The following is an 18259-nucleotide window of genomic DNA, read 5'->3' on the forward strand; positions in this document are numbered from 1 at the left end:
AACTAACAAAGTTTAAATAGACTAACTATTGAAAAAACAAACAACAGCACACGAAAACAAACTAAGAAATTAGCCAATTAACACATTAGTCAAGAGTAACTAACAAAAAACTAACTACTGACAAAAGTCACAAAATAGCATACAAACAAAATGGCGCGCCGATGCACGAAATCAACAGCTCACAAACACATTAACGACTAAAAATGTGAACAGACAAACGTGCACACAAACAAATGGCACAATCACCATCACATGCTCCTTGATTGCTCCCAGGCCGTCTTTGAAGTTTTGAAGGATGTCGGCCATGAAAAAAAGAACGACATCTGGGTACAAATGGGCGCTTTCATGGTGCCCAATTAGACATAGCACACAAGCAGGTAGCCGCCACCAGACAACTTCAAACTTCACAGCCTCCTATTAAGCACCAAATTATTATTTTTTTTCTATTTGTCTTCTTCTTTAGTGCTGGCCCATTTGCCGTGCCAACAGACTCCCTCTGGAGCCCGGCAGACGGCGTCTTCACGGGGTCCTGCTCCACTTCCCCCCTACGTTTGGCCCACTTTGCAGTCGACTGACTAGCAAACAAAAAAAACGCCGTTGCGGCTGCAAGTAGCTCATCTGTAAACTTACAGTTGGCTTTTGATGAACGGCCACGGAGACGCCAGCTGTCTGGATGTAATGCACCACAGGTTACATTAGACACTAACCGGGTACACACAGACAATCGGGCCATTTTTGTCCCGTTTTGCCCCTTCCCGACAAAGGACGCTAAACGCCCGACTACCTTATGTTTTATAAGATTGTCCTACTATAAGTTATCCTCATGCCTGACGGGTGTTAAGAGTGGATTTGTCCCAGTAATAGGATGCAAAACCAGTCGGCCTGAAAATCTTATATTTTAAACGTGTTCAATATTTACGACCAAATATCTTCATGTGTTTAGGGAAACACTACGACTCTCGAGGACCATCTGACTGTGGACTGTGACAACAACGGAAGCGCCATGATTGACGATCAAGGACACACGCGGTTGTGAATGAAACTGAATATGAACTACCCAATGTTGTTTTTGTATATTAGTGGGTTCCCCAGAGGCCTTACAAGTATTTTCCAAAGCAAGTTCATTCTTTGCGACATCATTTTACAATGCTCTGAAACATCGGCGTGCCTGTTTGTTATTTGTTTTTAGATCCTGTGTGATGATACGAGATTTCTGCCTCGGAGGATTTGGCTTCAAGATTTCTGGTGGGACACAATCCTAATGTGTGAGGTGCTCTGTGTTGGGATTATCAGAGCAGATCACACACAATACAAACAAAATTGTTGAATACCTGATTTTTTACCTTTATGTGAGCTATTTTTTCACTGTAGGACAAACTAATTAACTAACCAACCGTCCGTCCGTCCGTCTTCTTCCGCTTATCCGGGGTCAGGTCGAAGGGGGCAGCAGGTTTAGCAGGGAAGCCCAGACTTCCCTCTCCCCAGCCACTTCAACCAGCTCCTCCGACGAGACCCCAAGGCGTTCCCAGGACAGCCGAGAGCCATAGTCTCTCCAGCGTGTCCTGGGTCGTCCCCGGGGCCTCCCGCCGGTAGGACATGCCCGGAACACCTCCCCAGGGAGGCGTCCAGGAGGCATCCGAACCAGATGCCCGAGTCACCTCAACTGGTAACTAACAAATATGCTAACGGTCTAACAAACTACGAAGTAAACTGACAACCAAATTGAAACTAACAAAAGGTGCAAATTGTAAATACAAGACGAATATTATTGCTTATTATAGCATGTTTCATTAACACTATTTATTGAAACATTTGCACGGGCATGTTTAACGTCAATGTGACAATCGGACGGTCTCCCATTCACAATAATGCGGCCATATACGATCTCACACACTGATGTGGAGACGTCAGTGCCTCCATCTATCATAAAGGATATGTTGGGGGTGGAAGGTCTTCAGTCTGTACTGACTGAATGCAAATAAGTGCCCTGTCCACCACCCATGATACACCAGAGCAACAAACAAATTGCACACCTGCTTGGAGGACATCTGCCAGTATTTCCATCCAATATAAGCGGTTCGGATAATGGATGGATTACGACAAACAACAAACGCAAGAGCTTTTTTTTTTTTTTTTTAAATAAACATGCAGGAATTTTATGTTCAATGAAGGGGATGCATGAACCAATGCACACGTGACCAGATGAAAGTCTTATTCGCACATGCTGAAAAACAGCTCACATTAGCGACCTATTTAGTCAGTGTCTCAAGCCCTGAAATACACTAAGAAAAAAATTAAATAATAATAATAATAATATTTAAAAACGCAAAAAGGCAAACAATCTGATGCGCTAAGGTACACTCTAAAAACAGTTGGTTAAAAAAAATAACCCAACTAAGGGTCAAAAATGGGCCAATCCTCTACTTGGGCCAACTTGATTCAACCGAGTCAAGAAATGGGTCTTTTAGTGGAAAACAACTCATAAATATTGGTCAGATCCTTTACTTGGGTCAAAAAATTGGGTCATTTTGTATAACTCAACTCAAACAGTTGGGTCAAATTGACCCATTAAGTGGATCTTTGGATAATTTTTGATCCACAATTGGGCTACTTTTGACTGTTATTTTGACTCCAGTTCATTTTCTTTGATTTATTTGCATTCTTGATTGTCGTGTCGTCTATAATCACCAAGATGGCACTAATAAAACACCACATTATTTTGACTCACAGAGTCAAATATTAAATAATAACCCCTTCGCCCCCCCAAAAAAACATTGTTTGACTGTTGCAACTCTTTAGCTTATTTCCCGACCTACCGCCACCTCAGACAAACATCACGGCCCATAGACTCAACATGGCGGAGTTTAGAGGCAAAAGATGCATTTATCAGGCGCCTTCCTGTTAAGTTTGACCTCCTTGTGTCTGGATGATTGCAAGGCAAAATATCGCTATACAACGGCGATATGAACTCAAGCCTTAGTACAGAAACTACCAGCCGAGAAGTCAATTTGGACAACAGTCCTGTATTCCAAACACAAAACAGTCGTCCAAAAGTTAAGCTCTAGTTCATCCATTTAATGCTACACACCTTTGTGTGTGCGACACATTTGCATCCCATGCAAACCTGAGCCTGCTCTACGACTCTTTCACGTCGTCACATGACCAAAACATCAACATGCTGAGTCCGCAAATCAGAGGCTGGTCACCAGGGAAACACTTGAGACACGCACACACATGCACACGCGCGCCCACACACACATCCGCTCTAGCCAACAGCAAAGCAAGTCACTGCGAACGCCGCAGTCATAAAAATGAATGGGCATGTTCATGTGAAGGTGACGATGACTAATAAACTAACTAACAAACATATGCTAACAAATGGCTAACAACTACACTAAATAAACTGTACTGTAAACATAAACGTTCACACTCAGAACATGTCCGCTGATAGCCAGGAGCGAAGCGATTCACGTAAAAGACTGCAGTCATAAAGAAACTCAAAGGGCCTCTTCACATAGAAGTGCTTCAATAAAAGCATTTTACTGCTTTTCTATTCCGTGTTGGAGCATCTGAGAACAACAGCAATATAAAAAAAGATGGCCGCAGCTTCAATTTGTCCGTCTTACCTTTCTGGCAGTGGTTGGAGTTCCAGCAGCGGAAGTTGTAGTTGTTGTTAAACATGGTCTTGCGACACTGCTGGTTTTTCTCCATGATGCCCGGGCACACGTCGCTGCACTCTTTGGACTGCTTGTTTCCAGCGATGAAGTTGTTGAACTCGGCATCCATGATAAGCGACCAGTCCACCGATTCCAGGTAGCACAGCTCCGGGTTCTTCTCGATGCGGATGGCGCCGCGGGTGATATTGCGTAGGTTGTACAGGCCGATGTCCTTCAGGCTGGTCATCTCGAAGATGACCAGGGCGTAGTTGTAGAAGAGGTTGCGGCCGCGGATCACGGCCAGGTTGGGAAACATTGTGCTCAGGCTGTCCAGGCCGGAGACCCGGAACAGCAGCAGGTAGTCAGTGATCATGGTCAGCTTGGGGAAGCTGAGCGCGCGGAAGACGTCTTGGTTGTTGTTCTTGTCGCCGATGAGGAGGATCTGCAAGTAGCCCTCCACCACCGTGCAGTTCTCCAGGCGTCGGAATTCGCTGATGTCGTTGCCGATGTCGATGCTGGGGCCGCAAACTGCAGGTGGAGACATTTTTAAAAAGACCATAAATTTACAGTGGATTTGGGATTAAACTACAAGGCTTTTATGTCCTATTGAGACGCAAATCATGACAGCATAGAGTCATGGAATCCTGTCCTCTTATATATATATATATAAAAAAAAAAAAAAGGAAATCAGAAATGTAACTCAATATCTATCGACTGTGACTCGAGCATAAATGCTAACCTCATTAAATACCCGCAACACTATAATACCGGGTGGACTTAAATATCGCAATAATATCAATATCACAATATTAAACAGTACAATATTGCATCGTATTATAATTATAAATTTGTGCAGCCCTAAAACAAACAACAAACTAACCGATTATCAAATTAATTTAGACACATTGTTTAACATAAATATTAAATATTCTTGGATTTCTTCAGGCCTCTACGAGAGCGGAATGATTATCTGATTATCTTTGTGTGTATTCATGATATGACATTTGCAAATAGCTAAAACAACAATCAACATTTTTGCCTTCATTCATTTTCTTACACGTTATGGACAAAACCATTAACTTAACTAAATCAATATAAATTTTAGTTTGCGGATTTTTTGCACTTTCAATTTGATTTTTTTATTAGCGGAATGGACATTTAAAAATGTTTTTAATCCAATTACTCTAAAAAAGAATACATTTAATTATTAATAAATCAGGGTTTTTCCTATGTAGAAAATTCAGAGGCGGCCACCTCCAGCCTGAGCCACTGATATCGCTCAACGCAGTGCTCCAGCTGTGTTGATTCAGCTCGGCAGCAACGCGGTTTAACTGCAGTTGCAGTGTTGCGCCATTATGGAGGCGCTATATCAACAGCAGTTCACCGGAAGGATCTGAAGCAACAACCGAAAATGAAACGGCTTTCTTGTTTTTCTTTATTTTAAACTTTAATGTACCGAAGAAAAAACAAAGTACAAATTTCAAAAAATGACTAACAAGCTCTAGCGAAGTAACTAACAAACATGCGAATGATTAATAATCTGCCAAACATACAGACCAAGAAACAAAAAAACATGGAAACGCTCTAACAAACTAACTGGTAAATTAAGAGATTAGCCTGAGAGCCCGGTAAATCCGTTTACCCCCAAAAAATAATTAACACACATTGAGAAAAGGATGATTATTGCACGCTTATTCTAATTATTAAGATTCTTCAAAACATACTGTAACTGTAGTTGACTCAACGTAACCCAAAGAAAACAATCAAGTTCATTCCTCAACTGCAGCACTATTTATAATGCCAGTCTTATCCAATACATTTCCCAAATATTGACAGTACACAGGCCCGTGGACTTGTTGACAGAACATGTTTGCCAGGCGTGACAAAATAAACACTTTGGTCAGGTTCAATTGGAGCGCTGGCTTGAAAAGTGCGGTCCTGCCTTGAGCTTATTGTTTCCCGTTAGCGTCCACCTACAATCACGCTGCTCTGTTGATTTACTGCGCTGGCTCGTTGAGATGTCAACAAGGCACCACATTAAAAGAAACGATACATCAAACCACCCCGCAGAACAAAATGGAAAAAACTAATTCAGGATTTCGCAACTTTATTATTCATGTAACAGAAGAGCATAGATCAATAAATGTATTGCTTAAGACATGCTCATACTTGAAAAAAGCCAATTGTGCTTGCTTGCATTTGGTACAGCAATGGGCCTATTGCAATTTAAAATGATGAGAGAATCCGTCTTTGAAAATTCCCAACTCTTATTTTCCTGCCAGTGTTGCATTGTGCACAATAAGGAGTGGGAGCTCATAGTGTTCCGAGCTGATACAAACCATTGCCCAGTTGCGAATTTGCTTTCCACACATTGCCAATTGCTGAGCTGTATTCTACTAACATTGAGCAAATCCAGGGGTGGGCAATATATTTTCCAAAGGGGCTATGAGAGAAAGCGGCACAGCTGTCGAGGGCCACACCAACATTCTATCCACAAATGTGTCCCATATTTGTTATGCTTTTATGTTGGTGACAGTCGCTAAATTGCATGGTTTTAATAAGCGGTTACTTGTATAGGCAACTAGGTATGTTATAATTAAATGTTAAAACTATTTTAACAATATAACTATTATAACAATTACAATGACATAGACATACCTACACATATTAAAAGGGGGAGTTTGTAATAAACCACCCCACCCCCCCAAAAATCCCCTTTTGTCATATTTGTTATCAAATTCAGGGTTTCTCCCAGCACTTTATTAGCCCAGGCTTTGCTTGAACCCCCCGCCAGGCTAAGCCCCACCCCACACCCAATCGCGCCATACCAACTCTCGCCCAATCGCAGAGCTGCTTTCTACCGAGACTTGCCCAATCACTGCGCTGCCTTCTACCATTATTTGTCCAATTGTTGAGCTGCCTTTAACCAGGAATTCGCCGATCACTGAGATACGCTTTACAAAAATTCTTTCAATTATCAATCTCGACTGCGTCAAGACGCTATACATCCACAATCCTGATACATACGATGTACTAAATTCTTAAGCTATTACGTGGCCGCCCATCCCTAATTTGCAGCTAGGGAGAAGCAAAGGAGTTGTCTACACAGTAATGCAATAGAAGACAAGTCAAGGCCGTAATTTAAACGTCACGACATCAAGACTTTTGTTTTATACCCTCTCGAGTATCATGATTCTATCAGGACAGAAGAGTGGCTGGTTCTTCAAAGTCAACAAAAAGCTGTGCACAGACACGTTCCTGCTTTGAGGCTTTGAATCACCGACACCCTCAGAATTTGCCACGGTGTGATGGTGGCGGCGGTGATGAAGGATGGAGTATTTCTTTTTATACTCCCACCTGCATGCGACGGTATGAACACGGGTGAAGGCCCACAGAAACACGGCGACCACAAAGTGATTTTGACTTCAAAACTTGAGGCCAGTGAGTCATGGAGCAGCTTTTCTCTTAGAATTTCTCTTCATAATACTACGTAATAGCTGATACAATCCCACCATCTTTGTGCATCTGATAAAATAAATAAAAACAATTGAAGAGCACTCGTGGAAGGTAAATATGGGAACTATTACAAGAGGAACTGGTGCCAAGAAAGCATGATATTCTGTTCTTCTAACATGCCGGATTTTCAACAGGAACACAAAACGTTCCCTTTTCGACCGGAGGCGGGAACACACTTTTTTTTCTCCATCTGTAAAGAACACGCCGAACCTTCTGCTGGCAGCCTGAACTATTCCTAAGTAAGCTCCTTGATACAATTTTGCAAATTATTATACTAGAAAAGATACATGCAACGCTTTGATAATCATTTACAGCCCGACCAAATGTTTGTTATTGTCAAAAATGATAAGTGACCTCATAGATGGATGTTGTGTTTTTCCATTCTTAAAGGAAAACAGAGTTTAGCTTTCTTCCAATTCATAGTATGAATTAATTTTGCCTTTCCCTGACACGGATACGGGGCAAAAAGAACGTGTGACCCCCCCCCAACATGTCACAGATTGGAAGTCGCAAGGCCGATTTGAGCTGGAGCCCAAAAAGCATTGACTGTGAAAATGATCAATGTTCAGATTTGGGATTCAAACACCTGAAAAATAAGTTAAGATGACTTTCAAGTTAGAATTGATTGATTGAATTTAGTGCCTTCAAAAAAGTGAATTGTGCCGAACACAAAATTTACCAGTTTTTTTAAAAAAAAATGCTAGAAAGAGAGAAACCAAATTAGTGTTGCTTGCTATGTTAGCATATAGCACTGTATTCCACCATGTTTGTTGGCATTTTACACAACGTTTCACTTGTGGATGTAAATGAACATGCATTCATATTCAGATATTTTTTACAGTAGGTAGCAGGAAAGGTTAGCATGCCTGCCACACAGTGCTGCGGTTCGTGGTTTGACTCTTTGCTCCGGCCTGCCTACATGGAGTTTGCATGTTTTCCATGCTCGTGTTTCCCCCCCCCCCGGATACTCCAGCTTCCTCCCACATTCCAAAAACACGTATGATAGGTTCATTAAAGGGTCTAAATTGCACTTTGGTGTGAATTTGAGAGCGAATAATTGTTTATACAAGCCTTGAAGTTGCGATTGACAGACAAGTAGTCCAGTCAGTGTGTACCCAATAAACCCAAAGTCAGCTGGGAGAGGCTCCAACTCACCATTAGGCGATACCTAATGATAATAAGCAGAATAGAAAATGGCTGGATGGATAGAACTTCTGGTAGCATACTAAGTGGAACTCATCTACTCTGAAAATAAAGTCAGTACAGCTCAGCCTCTGGCTAGCGGACGTCATGGTTAGCTTTAGGTGAATCTGTAGATTGCCAAACCATAAGTATGAAGGGGTCCATTGCACAAATTTCTTGTGCCAACGTAAACAGCGCAACACAGTATCACAGTAGTAACTGTTTTATTTTATTTTTTCACCAAAAAGAACACCTTGAACTAATAATGCACTCTCTTAAAAAGAAGTTGCACTGTTGTGATGTCACGCTACTTGTATACCTAAATCCACTTTTTGGAAACACAAGCCCGACTGGGATCTATCTTACTGTACTAGTCATTTTACCTCATTTCACTGGTTCTCAATGTTTCAAATTGTCTATTAATATAACTGTAGCCTCTAAACCTCCAAGCAGTTTCTGGGAGTCCCTCTCCTCAAGGATTCTGCTGCTGCCTGGTAGTTAAAGCACAAAAGCACATTTTGTCGCACTAAATAAACGACGCAGACAAACTGACCTCTTTCCACCCCTGAGCAGGCGAGTGACTTCAATGTGAAAAAAAGCTAACCGACGCCAGGCCTGGTGACTCACAGCGGGGCCGGTGCTCTGCTCAAAATGTTCTTAATGTGTATGCTCTTTGTTTGCATTTGCTCTTTAATTGGGACCAACTGGCTTTCGCACGAACGACCAGGGCGAAAAGCGGGAAGCTTCTTTTCTTTCTGCTTCAAACAGAAGCCGCTGAGAGTTTGGGTCTTCTCGGTGTGCTATCATATACTGTAAAATATACAAAAGATTTAAGGCGAGCCAGTGAGCTGGTATGGCAGCTATGTCTTTCTCTATAATCTACTTGTCAGCGCACATTGTCAACAGCCCGCATACCTGTCGAAACAACATTTACAACCGGACATGTGTGGAAAAGAAAGACGCCATGTTATGCCACCGTAGTCCGTCTTTCACGGGAACTGCTCCCAATTGCGCTGGATGGTGCTGAAAACGCACTCCAATTGTTGTAGTGAGGTAGGACCATAATTGACTTGCTCCCGGCTGTTTGTTTGTTTTTGCGAGGCCCATAGAATATTGTGTTCTATTGCTATAAAACATGGAACCTACCAAAATAAAGATTAGTCTCTTCTTTCATCATTGTATCGGTTTCCCAAACAAAAAAAAACAAAAAAATTTGGATCTGTTTCCCTTTTGCATATTAGAATATAGCTAAGTTAAATTAGTATTCACAAACCTGTTGAAAACACTGGGGAAAAGTGCTTGTTGAAACATGGACCTGGCTGATCTCTTATACTCTGCCACCACCTGCTAGCGTTTTTTTTTTTTAATAGCTACCATTGCTTTAAGCGAGCTCTTCAGGTCAGAAGCTGCATCAAAACCTTCTGTGTGCTCTAGCATTAAAAAAAACAACAACATAAAAACGTGTAAATACGTTTTTGGGACAGTGGCAATATTTAAGATAGAACGTGTTTAAATGTTTTTTGCGAGCAAATGAGTTAAAGACAATTGACCTTCCGCAAAAGCCCCGCACCCTCAGTTGACGCTTCCGGGTCTGACATCCTTCTGAACACATACAATGTAAATGAACAGTGAGCGTTTTTGGAGCAATTACAAGTGCAATATCTTCCAGATCAAGGCAAAGGGGTTTACAGTAGGCCTATGCAGTGGAAGGATATATACGTAATATTAAAATATGCAGGAAAGCGGACTTCACAACTCTCGAGGCTAAAGCATACACGTCTCAAGATAAGTCCGAGGTAAACAACGGCATCTCTCTCAGCGTGGAAATTGTAATCCCGCAAAAATAATCTCATTTTTTTATAAATGTACCTTTAAACTGATTACGTGTTTTTTCTCTGGAACAGAACGGTTGTTTACTCTGAGCTAACACAAAAATACCACATGAAAGATGAAAACAAAGTAAGTTCAAAGTGATTGTTATGATGCTATTGTTCCCTTTGTGTAAAGCGATGAAACGTCACAGAGCTCCCAGTATGAGACGTCGCACAAACTACGTACACTAGGACGTCAAGTTACACGTTATGGTCACAGCTTCCTTCTACAATCATGACTTCCTGTCGTTTCCATCAAACAGCATGATGCCGCGTTACGTCACAGTGGTCCGTCTTTCACGGGAACTCCTCCCAGTCGTGCTAGATTTGGGTACACTTGAGGGGTTTTTGGCGGCAGGCAGGTGTTGCAGCCTGATCGCTGCTCTTCAGTCCTGTCCAGCTGAGTACACAAGCTTATCTGGTCAGCCTTCATCACATATTTACTCCTGATAACCTTCTCTCCAGCTGGATTGTCCATGGCCAATCGAGAGGAAATCCACTAAGGAAGCGCTCCCAACGACAAATCAGTCACCGTTTAGTGATAAGAACGTCCCCAACCCCATTCCATCCCACTCCTTGAAGATGTGCTTTTATATATATATTTTTTAAACAGTTCTTCCACTACATGTCTTAAAAACAAATCAAAATACCCAAAGAAAGGCGAATATAGCTAACTCCACACCCTTTTTGGACTTTTGCAGAAATTAGCTTGTTTTGAGGGGGTGGTTCTATCTTCTGCCGCTGAGCCATTGCTCAACCATCCCAGTCTACTGCTGGGCCAATGCCAGGCAAAGTCTTTGTTACCATAACACCTCGGTGGCAGCGCGACTTGTTGAGCCTTAAGTCTAGAAGCGCCAGTGTGAACTTGATGAAGACAACAAAGTATGGATTGTATTTTTACTCTGGGAGGGCTCAGGCAGTGACCAATCACGGCTCACCTGTTTTCTGAAGCTGAGTCGTCCGTGATTGGTTGTTGAACCCTGAGCAACTGTGTAGTGCTGTCCTGATTGGTATTCATTAATTATTACATAATTATATATAATTAATTATTTCGCACTTCGTATTCGTATAGTGATTAACTCTTTGACTGCCAGATGTTTTCAGAAAAGGGATGCCGTGGGTGCCAGCCGATTTAAGCATTTTTGACTGATCTTTCAAGGTCCACAGAAAATTATGTGTTTGGACTATGGAAACACACATACTACCAAATGAAAGATTGGACTCTCATCTTTCATCAGAAAAAAAAGTTTGTTTCTACCTTATTCCGTTTTTCAGTAATCAACAATAGAAAGTGGTTAGTTTCACCTCTGTTTTGAAACAAACGTCTTTTAACGTCTTTGGCACTCCTCCATAGGATTTTACTAAACGTTATTTAACGTTTTTGGCAGTCAAAGAGTTAAAAAAGGGGGAACTGATGTTGTACTATGTTACTGGTTTGGTCGTTGTTTTCCAAAGTAAAATTAGATGTTTGCAAATGTCTTATTTTGATTAAACACAGAACATAATCAGTTTTCTTTCATGTAGGACTACAGAAATCAATAAACAATTACTGTTGATATGCTGAAATAAACGGATTTGGACAATTTTCAATTAAAAAAAAATGGCTCCAAACGTTAACTCTAATTAAAACAGTTGTCGAGTAACTTGATAATTGATTACTTATTTTGACAGCTCTGCAGCTCTGATATCATTTTGAATCAACAGCAAGTAGTAAAATGGCCATCCCTGAAATAGATTTAAAAATGGGTGAATTTTGCCTCATTGCTCCTATTCCACAAAAGCAATATTATTCAGAATGTGGTGGCACTTACAACATACTAAAGCAAATTTGGGGTTGATTTCCCCTTTAATATTATAGTGTTTTCATTTAGTCCAGCGGTCCACAAGTCACCCGCAAAGAAACTCTCTGCGGAGCGGTATTATGAAATGTAGTCAAAGGGGATTATCCCAATTTGACGAAATTTTGAAGGGCCCGCTTACAAACACATTTTGGGAAAGAGGAAACGTACAAAGGATTTACTTGGTTGTGCAGTTTACAACTTGATGGCTGGGCGAACACTCCAGAAAGCTCTTTATTCGTATGAATTCGTATGCTTTCACATCATTTGCATTTTAAGCTTGAAAAATTGCCACGTCACCAACAATTTTGGATGAAAATGGCTTAAATGTTATATAAATGCTGCCCTTTGAAGACCCCACCCACCCGGGACAGGAACTTTTTGTACCTCTTACCTCCGGAACGAGGTACGGGAGTATCAGGACTCGCACCAACAGACTGTTGCATAGTTTTTTTTTTCCAGAGCGGTGAATTGCATCACCCCATCTCCAAATATACTCACCCTCCGCTCACCTTAACCCCTGGGCGTTATTTGACCATTTTTTGGCTTTTTGTTGGTTCTGACCAAGCCATTTCTAAATAAAATAACGCCCAGGGGTTAAACTGCAAAGAGCCACATGTAAAACACTTTAAAAAATATATATATTGCAATATCTGCTTAGTTTCACAATTCGTCTGCACTTTTTAATTATTTATTATGTAGTCTAGTTTGGTGTTTTTATACTTTGTGCCTTTTTAAATTGTGCCGAAAGCTGCTGGGACAAAATTTCGTCATGCTTGCATAATGACAATAAAGATTCTTGATTGATTGAACTACCTTGTTTTCAGCATATACTCAAGCCTTCACAACACCTCACGAGATCTCATTTCAGCCAGCACCAAAGGATGGGGTTAAGTTATTAATCGAGCGGACCCATTTCAAGCAGAAAGACTGTCGCCGTGTCCACGGCGAGCGTGTCAGTGTCATGACTGTCTGAGATGACTGCCAGTAGTCGAGTGTCACTTCTGTTTGTGGTTTTATTTTGGTAGGTTTCTAGTCTCTACTCTATGTTTTTGTTCCCATTCCCGCCAACTTGATGGGGCTTCTCAAACCCACTTTTTGTAGTTTGCAATACATTTCATTTTGTTTTACTCAATGTTGTTATTGTTTTGTATTCATATTAGAGTGGTTAACCTCAGCCTACCTACTCTTGCATAGTCAAGACCTGCCTGTAGAGTTTTGATGAATGTTTTATGATGTCGACACTCTGGAATTAATCATTCCAGATATAATTGATCCCTATGGCTCACTGTATGGCGGGAATGTTTAAGAGCGTATTGGCACACAAGGAAGCTTTAGCCAGAGATTTAGACTCATTAGCGCACGATAGTGACAACAGGGGGAGAAGGTTTGTCCTGTGACAGCAGAGGCTCGTGGCAAAAGGCAGCAACGCAGCGTTTCACAGGCTCCTCACTCTTTCCGATCAACAGAACTCAGTCTGTTTTGTGTGCGAATGTACTTTGGCTTGTTCTATTTTAAAACCCCCATACCCGAGTTCAACCCCGCCAGCCCGCCCCTCCCCAATATGCCGCTGAGAGCGGGATGAGGCCCTGGTTCACAGTATGGATGGTAACGTGGAACATATGCAGAATGATGTGCATCAAAACAAGTCCCTTGTAATTGATTGGCTCTTCATTCTTCACATCTATTATCCCTACCTGTTCTGCGTGTAAGGCGGCAAGAGGGTTTTGACGTCGACATGCCGTTGCAGAGGCGTAACAGTGGCAAAGCGAGAAGTTGCAACCATAGCAGAAAATAGCGGGGAGGATACAGAAGTTGTGGAATAGCGGGGATAGAATTAAGTCACTTTCCATAACAGGAGGTTGGAGGGAAGTGGCGAGCGTCCTTGTGTCCCCCATAAGGCAAGTGTCCCCAGGGTGACCCTAACTGGGAGTAAGCGGAAAGTAATGACCATAAAAGGCGGTGATAACAGGAATTTGTAACCCTAACAGGTGGTAGAGCGGAAAATCGCAACCGGAATAGATGGGATAGCAGAAAGTGGCGAGCATAAACGGGGTATAGCGGAAAGTCGAAGCCGGAGTAGGTCTGGCTCGACCACACAATAGAATGAAAACGTTTTCACCACTAGATGGCACACGTGGCTTTATTGCACTTATGGTCTTATACTTCCCTATACTACTGTACAACGCGAATAATTGCGGAGTTGGAATAAGATGTAGGACACAAATTATATCTAGCTCAATAATAGATTTAACATTTTGAGTGATTTTATTTGTTGTTATGCACTTTTTTTTTTTACCAAGTGCTACCACAAAGTGCTGTTCAGCATTTTGCGCCGTCCTTGAATAGTGATTTTTATTCACTGAGGGGAAAGAAGAAGAAAAGAAAAAAATCACTGTATGTGGTTATTTTGTTGTTTGCTTCAAACCCTTTGCTGTAACAATTTGTACAACTAGTGTCAGTTTCGGTTTGAGTGTTGCTACAGAATGTGTTGTTGCCACTTGAAGGTGAACCGAATTTATGGTGCGATGTTTCAATCGGCTACCTGTTCATTTCTAGACTTGTTTTTTTGTTTTGGTTGGTCTGCTGTGGCGCTGCGCTTACGGATACCTTCCACGTTTTTGTGGATGCCGCTTCACCACACAGTGAGTCAGAATCAACAGAGTGGTTTTCATCCGCAGCCTGACTGACTTTCTCCATTGAGTCACTGGCCAGTCCGCTCACTTCATACTTCGCAGGGTACACGACCATATGGGAAGCCATATGCGTCGTCACAGATTCTTTTCATTTACCATCATTTCCTTTGGACTTGTACGAGACCGACTTGGGAAGTGATTATTTTTTACATCCGATGGAGAGGATTCCCTAAATTTGGGGTGCCTGAAATGGGTTGAAGGGCACTTTTTATCATCAGGTCACAGGTCAAGAATGTTGTTGATGGACTTTAAGTCGTATAACCCAAAGCGTTTCGCAAATTTTTATACGGTATGTGTACGTCAGTTTGAATCATTTCCTGTGAAAATGTTTCCCCATATTTGGGGTCAAAAAATCTTGCAGGCCTTTTCTTTTTTCTATCAGATAAACGTTTTGTTCTACGCCTTAATATGAACCTCAGTAATCACTTCTTTTTTTTTTTTAACCTTCAAGCTAATTTAATTTTAAATTTAGCACCCCCAAATTAGTTACTGGTCTCCCCTTTTCTTTCTTTTTATCGCATTGGTATTTGCGTTTTATTTGTTTTTACGTCTAAATACCGACAATATTTGGACAATTCTACGAAAGCTTGACTCGGGAACAAATTGGTACTATTTTCTATTAGTTCCTATGATAAGGATTCCTCAAAATGGGTCACAGGTCAGTTTTTATCAGTTTTGGTGGTTACAGGCTGCTTGCTGCCTTTTCTGCAGACAGACAGCACAAGTCCGATACCCAGCCACTGCCGGTTCTAAGTCAGGGTAAAAAAATAAAAATAAAATAAAGAGTGGGCTGGTTATGTCAGGAAAGGTATCCGGCATAAGAAAAACTCTGCCAAACAAATCATGTGAGTGACTCATTGTGGTACAACAATAGTTTTTTATATTGTGTAACATCTTAATGTCAACAGTGATTAACTTATTTTTACACTTGACTGGGAAACAGATTTTTGCCACAAAAGGGGTCGCACGACACTTTTTATCAGTTTGCCAATTGATGAAAAGTGGATAGAGCGGTCGCCCCAAAAGTGCTGGATCACAGGTTCCAATATCACTTGTACTTCTTTTTATTTGTCGGAAGTTGTAAACCAGCTGTTTTTGTTTCACGTGTTTATTGAAGAATTGAACAGTTATTAAATTTTCCACATTTAAAGAAGTAGAAGATGCAGATGCTGCATTGGAAAAGACACAAATACACCTGATAACCCTGCTCTGAGGGTTATGGTTAGGCTGATATTGCCAACATCAGCCTATTTTTGTTGGCAAAACAATTTGAAAACTTTGTAAAAATCCACAGGAGGTTGTGATGCGAGGCAGGAACCACGCCCAGTGAATGACTTGGTTCGGAGATTAACCATTCAGATCTGTTCACAAGTCGCAAAATAATGGTAGCAGGAGAGTTGATGGTCACGGCAAAATAACCACTGTCTGCCCAAAATGAGTCGTCGGACACTTTAACAATTTACCATGAATTGACATTAGTGTTTTTGTTGTTATGACAGAATTGACATTAGTGTTTTTGTTGTTATGACATCTTATAATTAACAACCAGTAACATTTACACTTGCACAACAGTTTGATTATTAAAGTAATGACTTACTATAAGATTAGATAAGTTAGTTTTGGTTAGTTTAGGGCCCCCAAAAATTGGTTGCAGGACACTACCAATAAAAAGATGTTTATGAGCCCAACACAGGTTGCAGGTCACTTCAAAGTAATACTTTTGTCGGTTAACTTGTCCTTTGTTGTTTCTTGCGGAATACTGTATGACGAAGACAATGAGCACTAAAGCGTGGCTCTCTGTATTGGCACAATTATTCACGTGAAATGACAAAATGATTAAGTATGGCAATGGAAAAACGTGACTGTTTGGGGATGAAACCACAACTGTCGAGTCGGCAGCGCTCGCTACTATAACGTGGAGTGGACCACAGAATGGTGTTTTTTCCAATGATTTAGCCTTAGGTTTGTTGTTTAGGCCAATATGCGAGATGCTGCTGCCCTTGAGGTGAAGCAAAAAGAAATAGTTTAGACTTACTCTCTGTTGCGGCGGGTCGGAGTGAGGACGACACGGCCAGCATCAGACCCCAAAACAAGGTCAAGCGGCTCCTTTCCATTCGAGCCCTCATTCCGGAGACGTAAATCCTCCGCCGTAAACCTGTAAATAAATACGTCCGTCGAGTGTGTGTAAGAGGGGGGATGAGGAGGGGGAGAGGGGGTCCGTTCATCCGTGTAAAAAACACTAAGGGTTATTTTGGGGTGACGTGTGAAGGTGCGGCAATGAAGCCTTTTAAATCTTCAAACAGCGCTTTTTAGCCGTTAGCCGGCTAAATGTGCTAATGGGCTAGCACCCACGAGCTAGCTCGCGCTCCCTCAGTCACGGAATCCCGCTCGGAAAAATCTGCGTTTCGACACCCGCCCCGGTGCAAATCCGTTCATATCGTTCTGAAACGCCGGTAAAAGGAAGAGCGCGTAGGCGAGGGCGGCGGGACAGATACGGCTAAACGGGGAGCGGCGGGGATTCCTGTGTAAGCCGCATCTTCACGCTCCATGTCGTGGTGGTGTGGGGGGCGAACGCATAACGTCCCGCTGGTGGTGGTGGAATCATCCGGAATCAAATCTTCCTATGAAAGCTTGGATTTGAGAGGGGAAAAAACTGTCTTGAGGCGAGTTTATCAGAAAAAAAAATTCAGCAGAGTAGCGTGTGCGTGTGTGTTTTTTTTTCCTTTATAGGAGACCGCAGTCTCCCTCTCCTCCTTCCTCCTCCTCCTTCAGCCGCTCATTATGCACGGACTCACCGCGTTGTTGTTGTGGTTGCAATTCATCCTCTCGTGCGACTACGGCGCCAGGCCGAGGCCGCTATATGCGTTCAAACGTCCTTTGACACCCCCCTCGGGTGTGCCTGCGTATCGATAATGGCCCTCCGTCGGTAGACAGCACGTTATAGACCGTCGCCAGACGAGATTAACGCGGCGCAGGTACGCGGAGTGTCTCCTTGCCTCGCTTCGGTCTGCAGTCTGCCTGTAAACACAAGCGCCGCTTGCGAAGATCGTGTCTTGAGATGATGAGAGATCACTGCGGAAAAACTGGCACTTAAACTATGGTTTAAAAACCATTTGGGTCCAGGAACTTTTTGTACATGTAATATTTAAAAAAATAAAAGAGGTGCCTGAAAAAATATTTCATTGTTTCATGTCTATCATAAAATCAGCGCAAACGGTCGCACGTCGTCACCGAAAATCGAGAGAGAGACGTACGTCTCAATTTTTACCATATCTTTGCTCATCACTCTGGTCTACGGTGCGGTGCGTTGGAAATCCGGGGCGCCGATCCAGGAGGAGCAGGCTTGTTTTGCAGCTCCCTCCCTCGCACACACACAACGCGCCGCCAGTCAAATTAGAGGCATTACAAGTCGTAAATGCGGGTTATGTAAACCGCAACAACAAATACGATTTTCAGTGTGGGAAACTTGGGAGTGCTGCCACATTCGCGTGCATTTTTTT

The 18259-nt window shown here is 42.1% G+C and overlaps 1 protein-coding gene across 4 annotated transcripts in view; it reads right to left on the bottom strand.

Annotated features, from left to right (window-relative positions):
* The window catches only part of igf1rb (insulin-like growth factor 1b receptor), a 50527-nt gene extending 32731 nt beyond the window's left edge, over positions 1 to 17796 (bottom strand). For 3 of the 4 annotated variants that reach the window (XM_077563045.1, XM_077563044.1, XM_077563043.1), the window contains exons 1-2: positions 16795 to 17796; positions 3627 to 4184 (exon numbers count right to left, since the gene is read on the bottom strand). In XM_077563045.1, coding sequence (XP_077419171.1) covers positions 3627 to 4184; positions 16795 to 16984 — 748 coding nt within the window. In that variant the 5' untranslated portion in view covers positions 16985 to 17796. The remainder of the gene's footprint in view (positions 1 to 3626; positions 4185 to 16794) is intronic. The other variant, XM_077563046.1, reaches the window with a different exon arrangement.
* Between the last annotated feature and the right edge of the window lie 463 nt (positions 17797 to 18259).

Source organism: Vanacampus margaritifer, chromosome 4, assembly GCF_051991255.1.
Source record: "Vanacampus margaritifer isolate UIUO_Vmar chromosome 4, RoL_Vmar_1.0, whole genome shotgun sequence".
NCBI lineage: Eukaryota > Metazoa > Chordata > Actinopteri > Syngnathiformes > Syngnathidae > Vanacampus > Vanacampus margaritifer.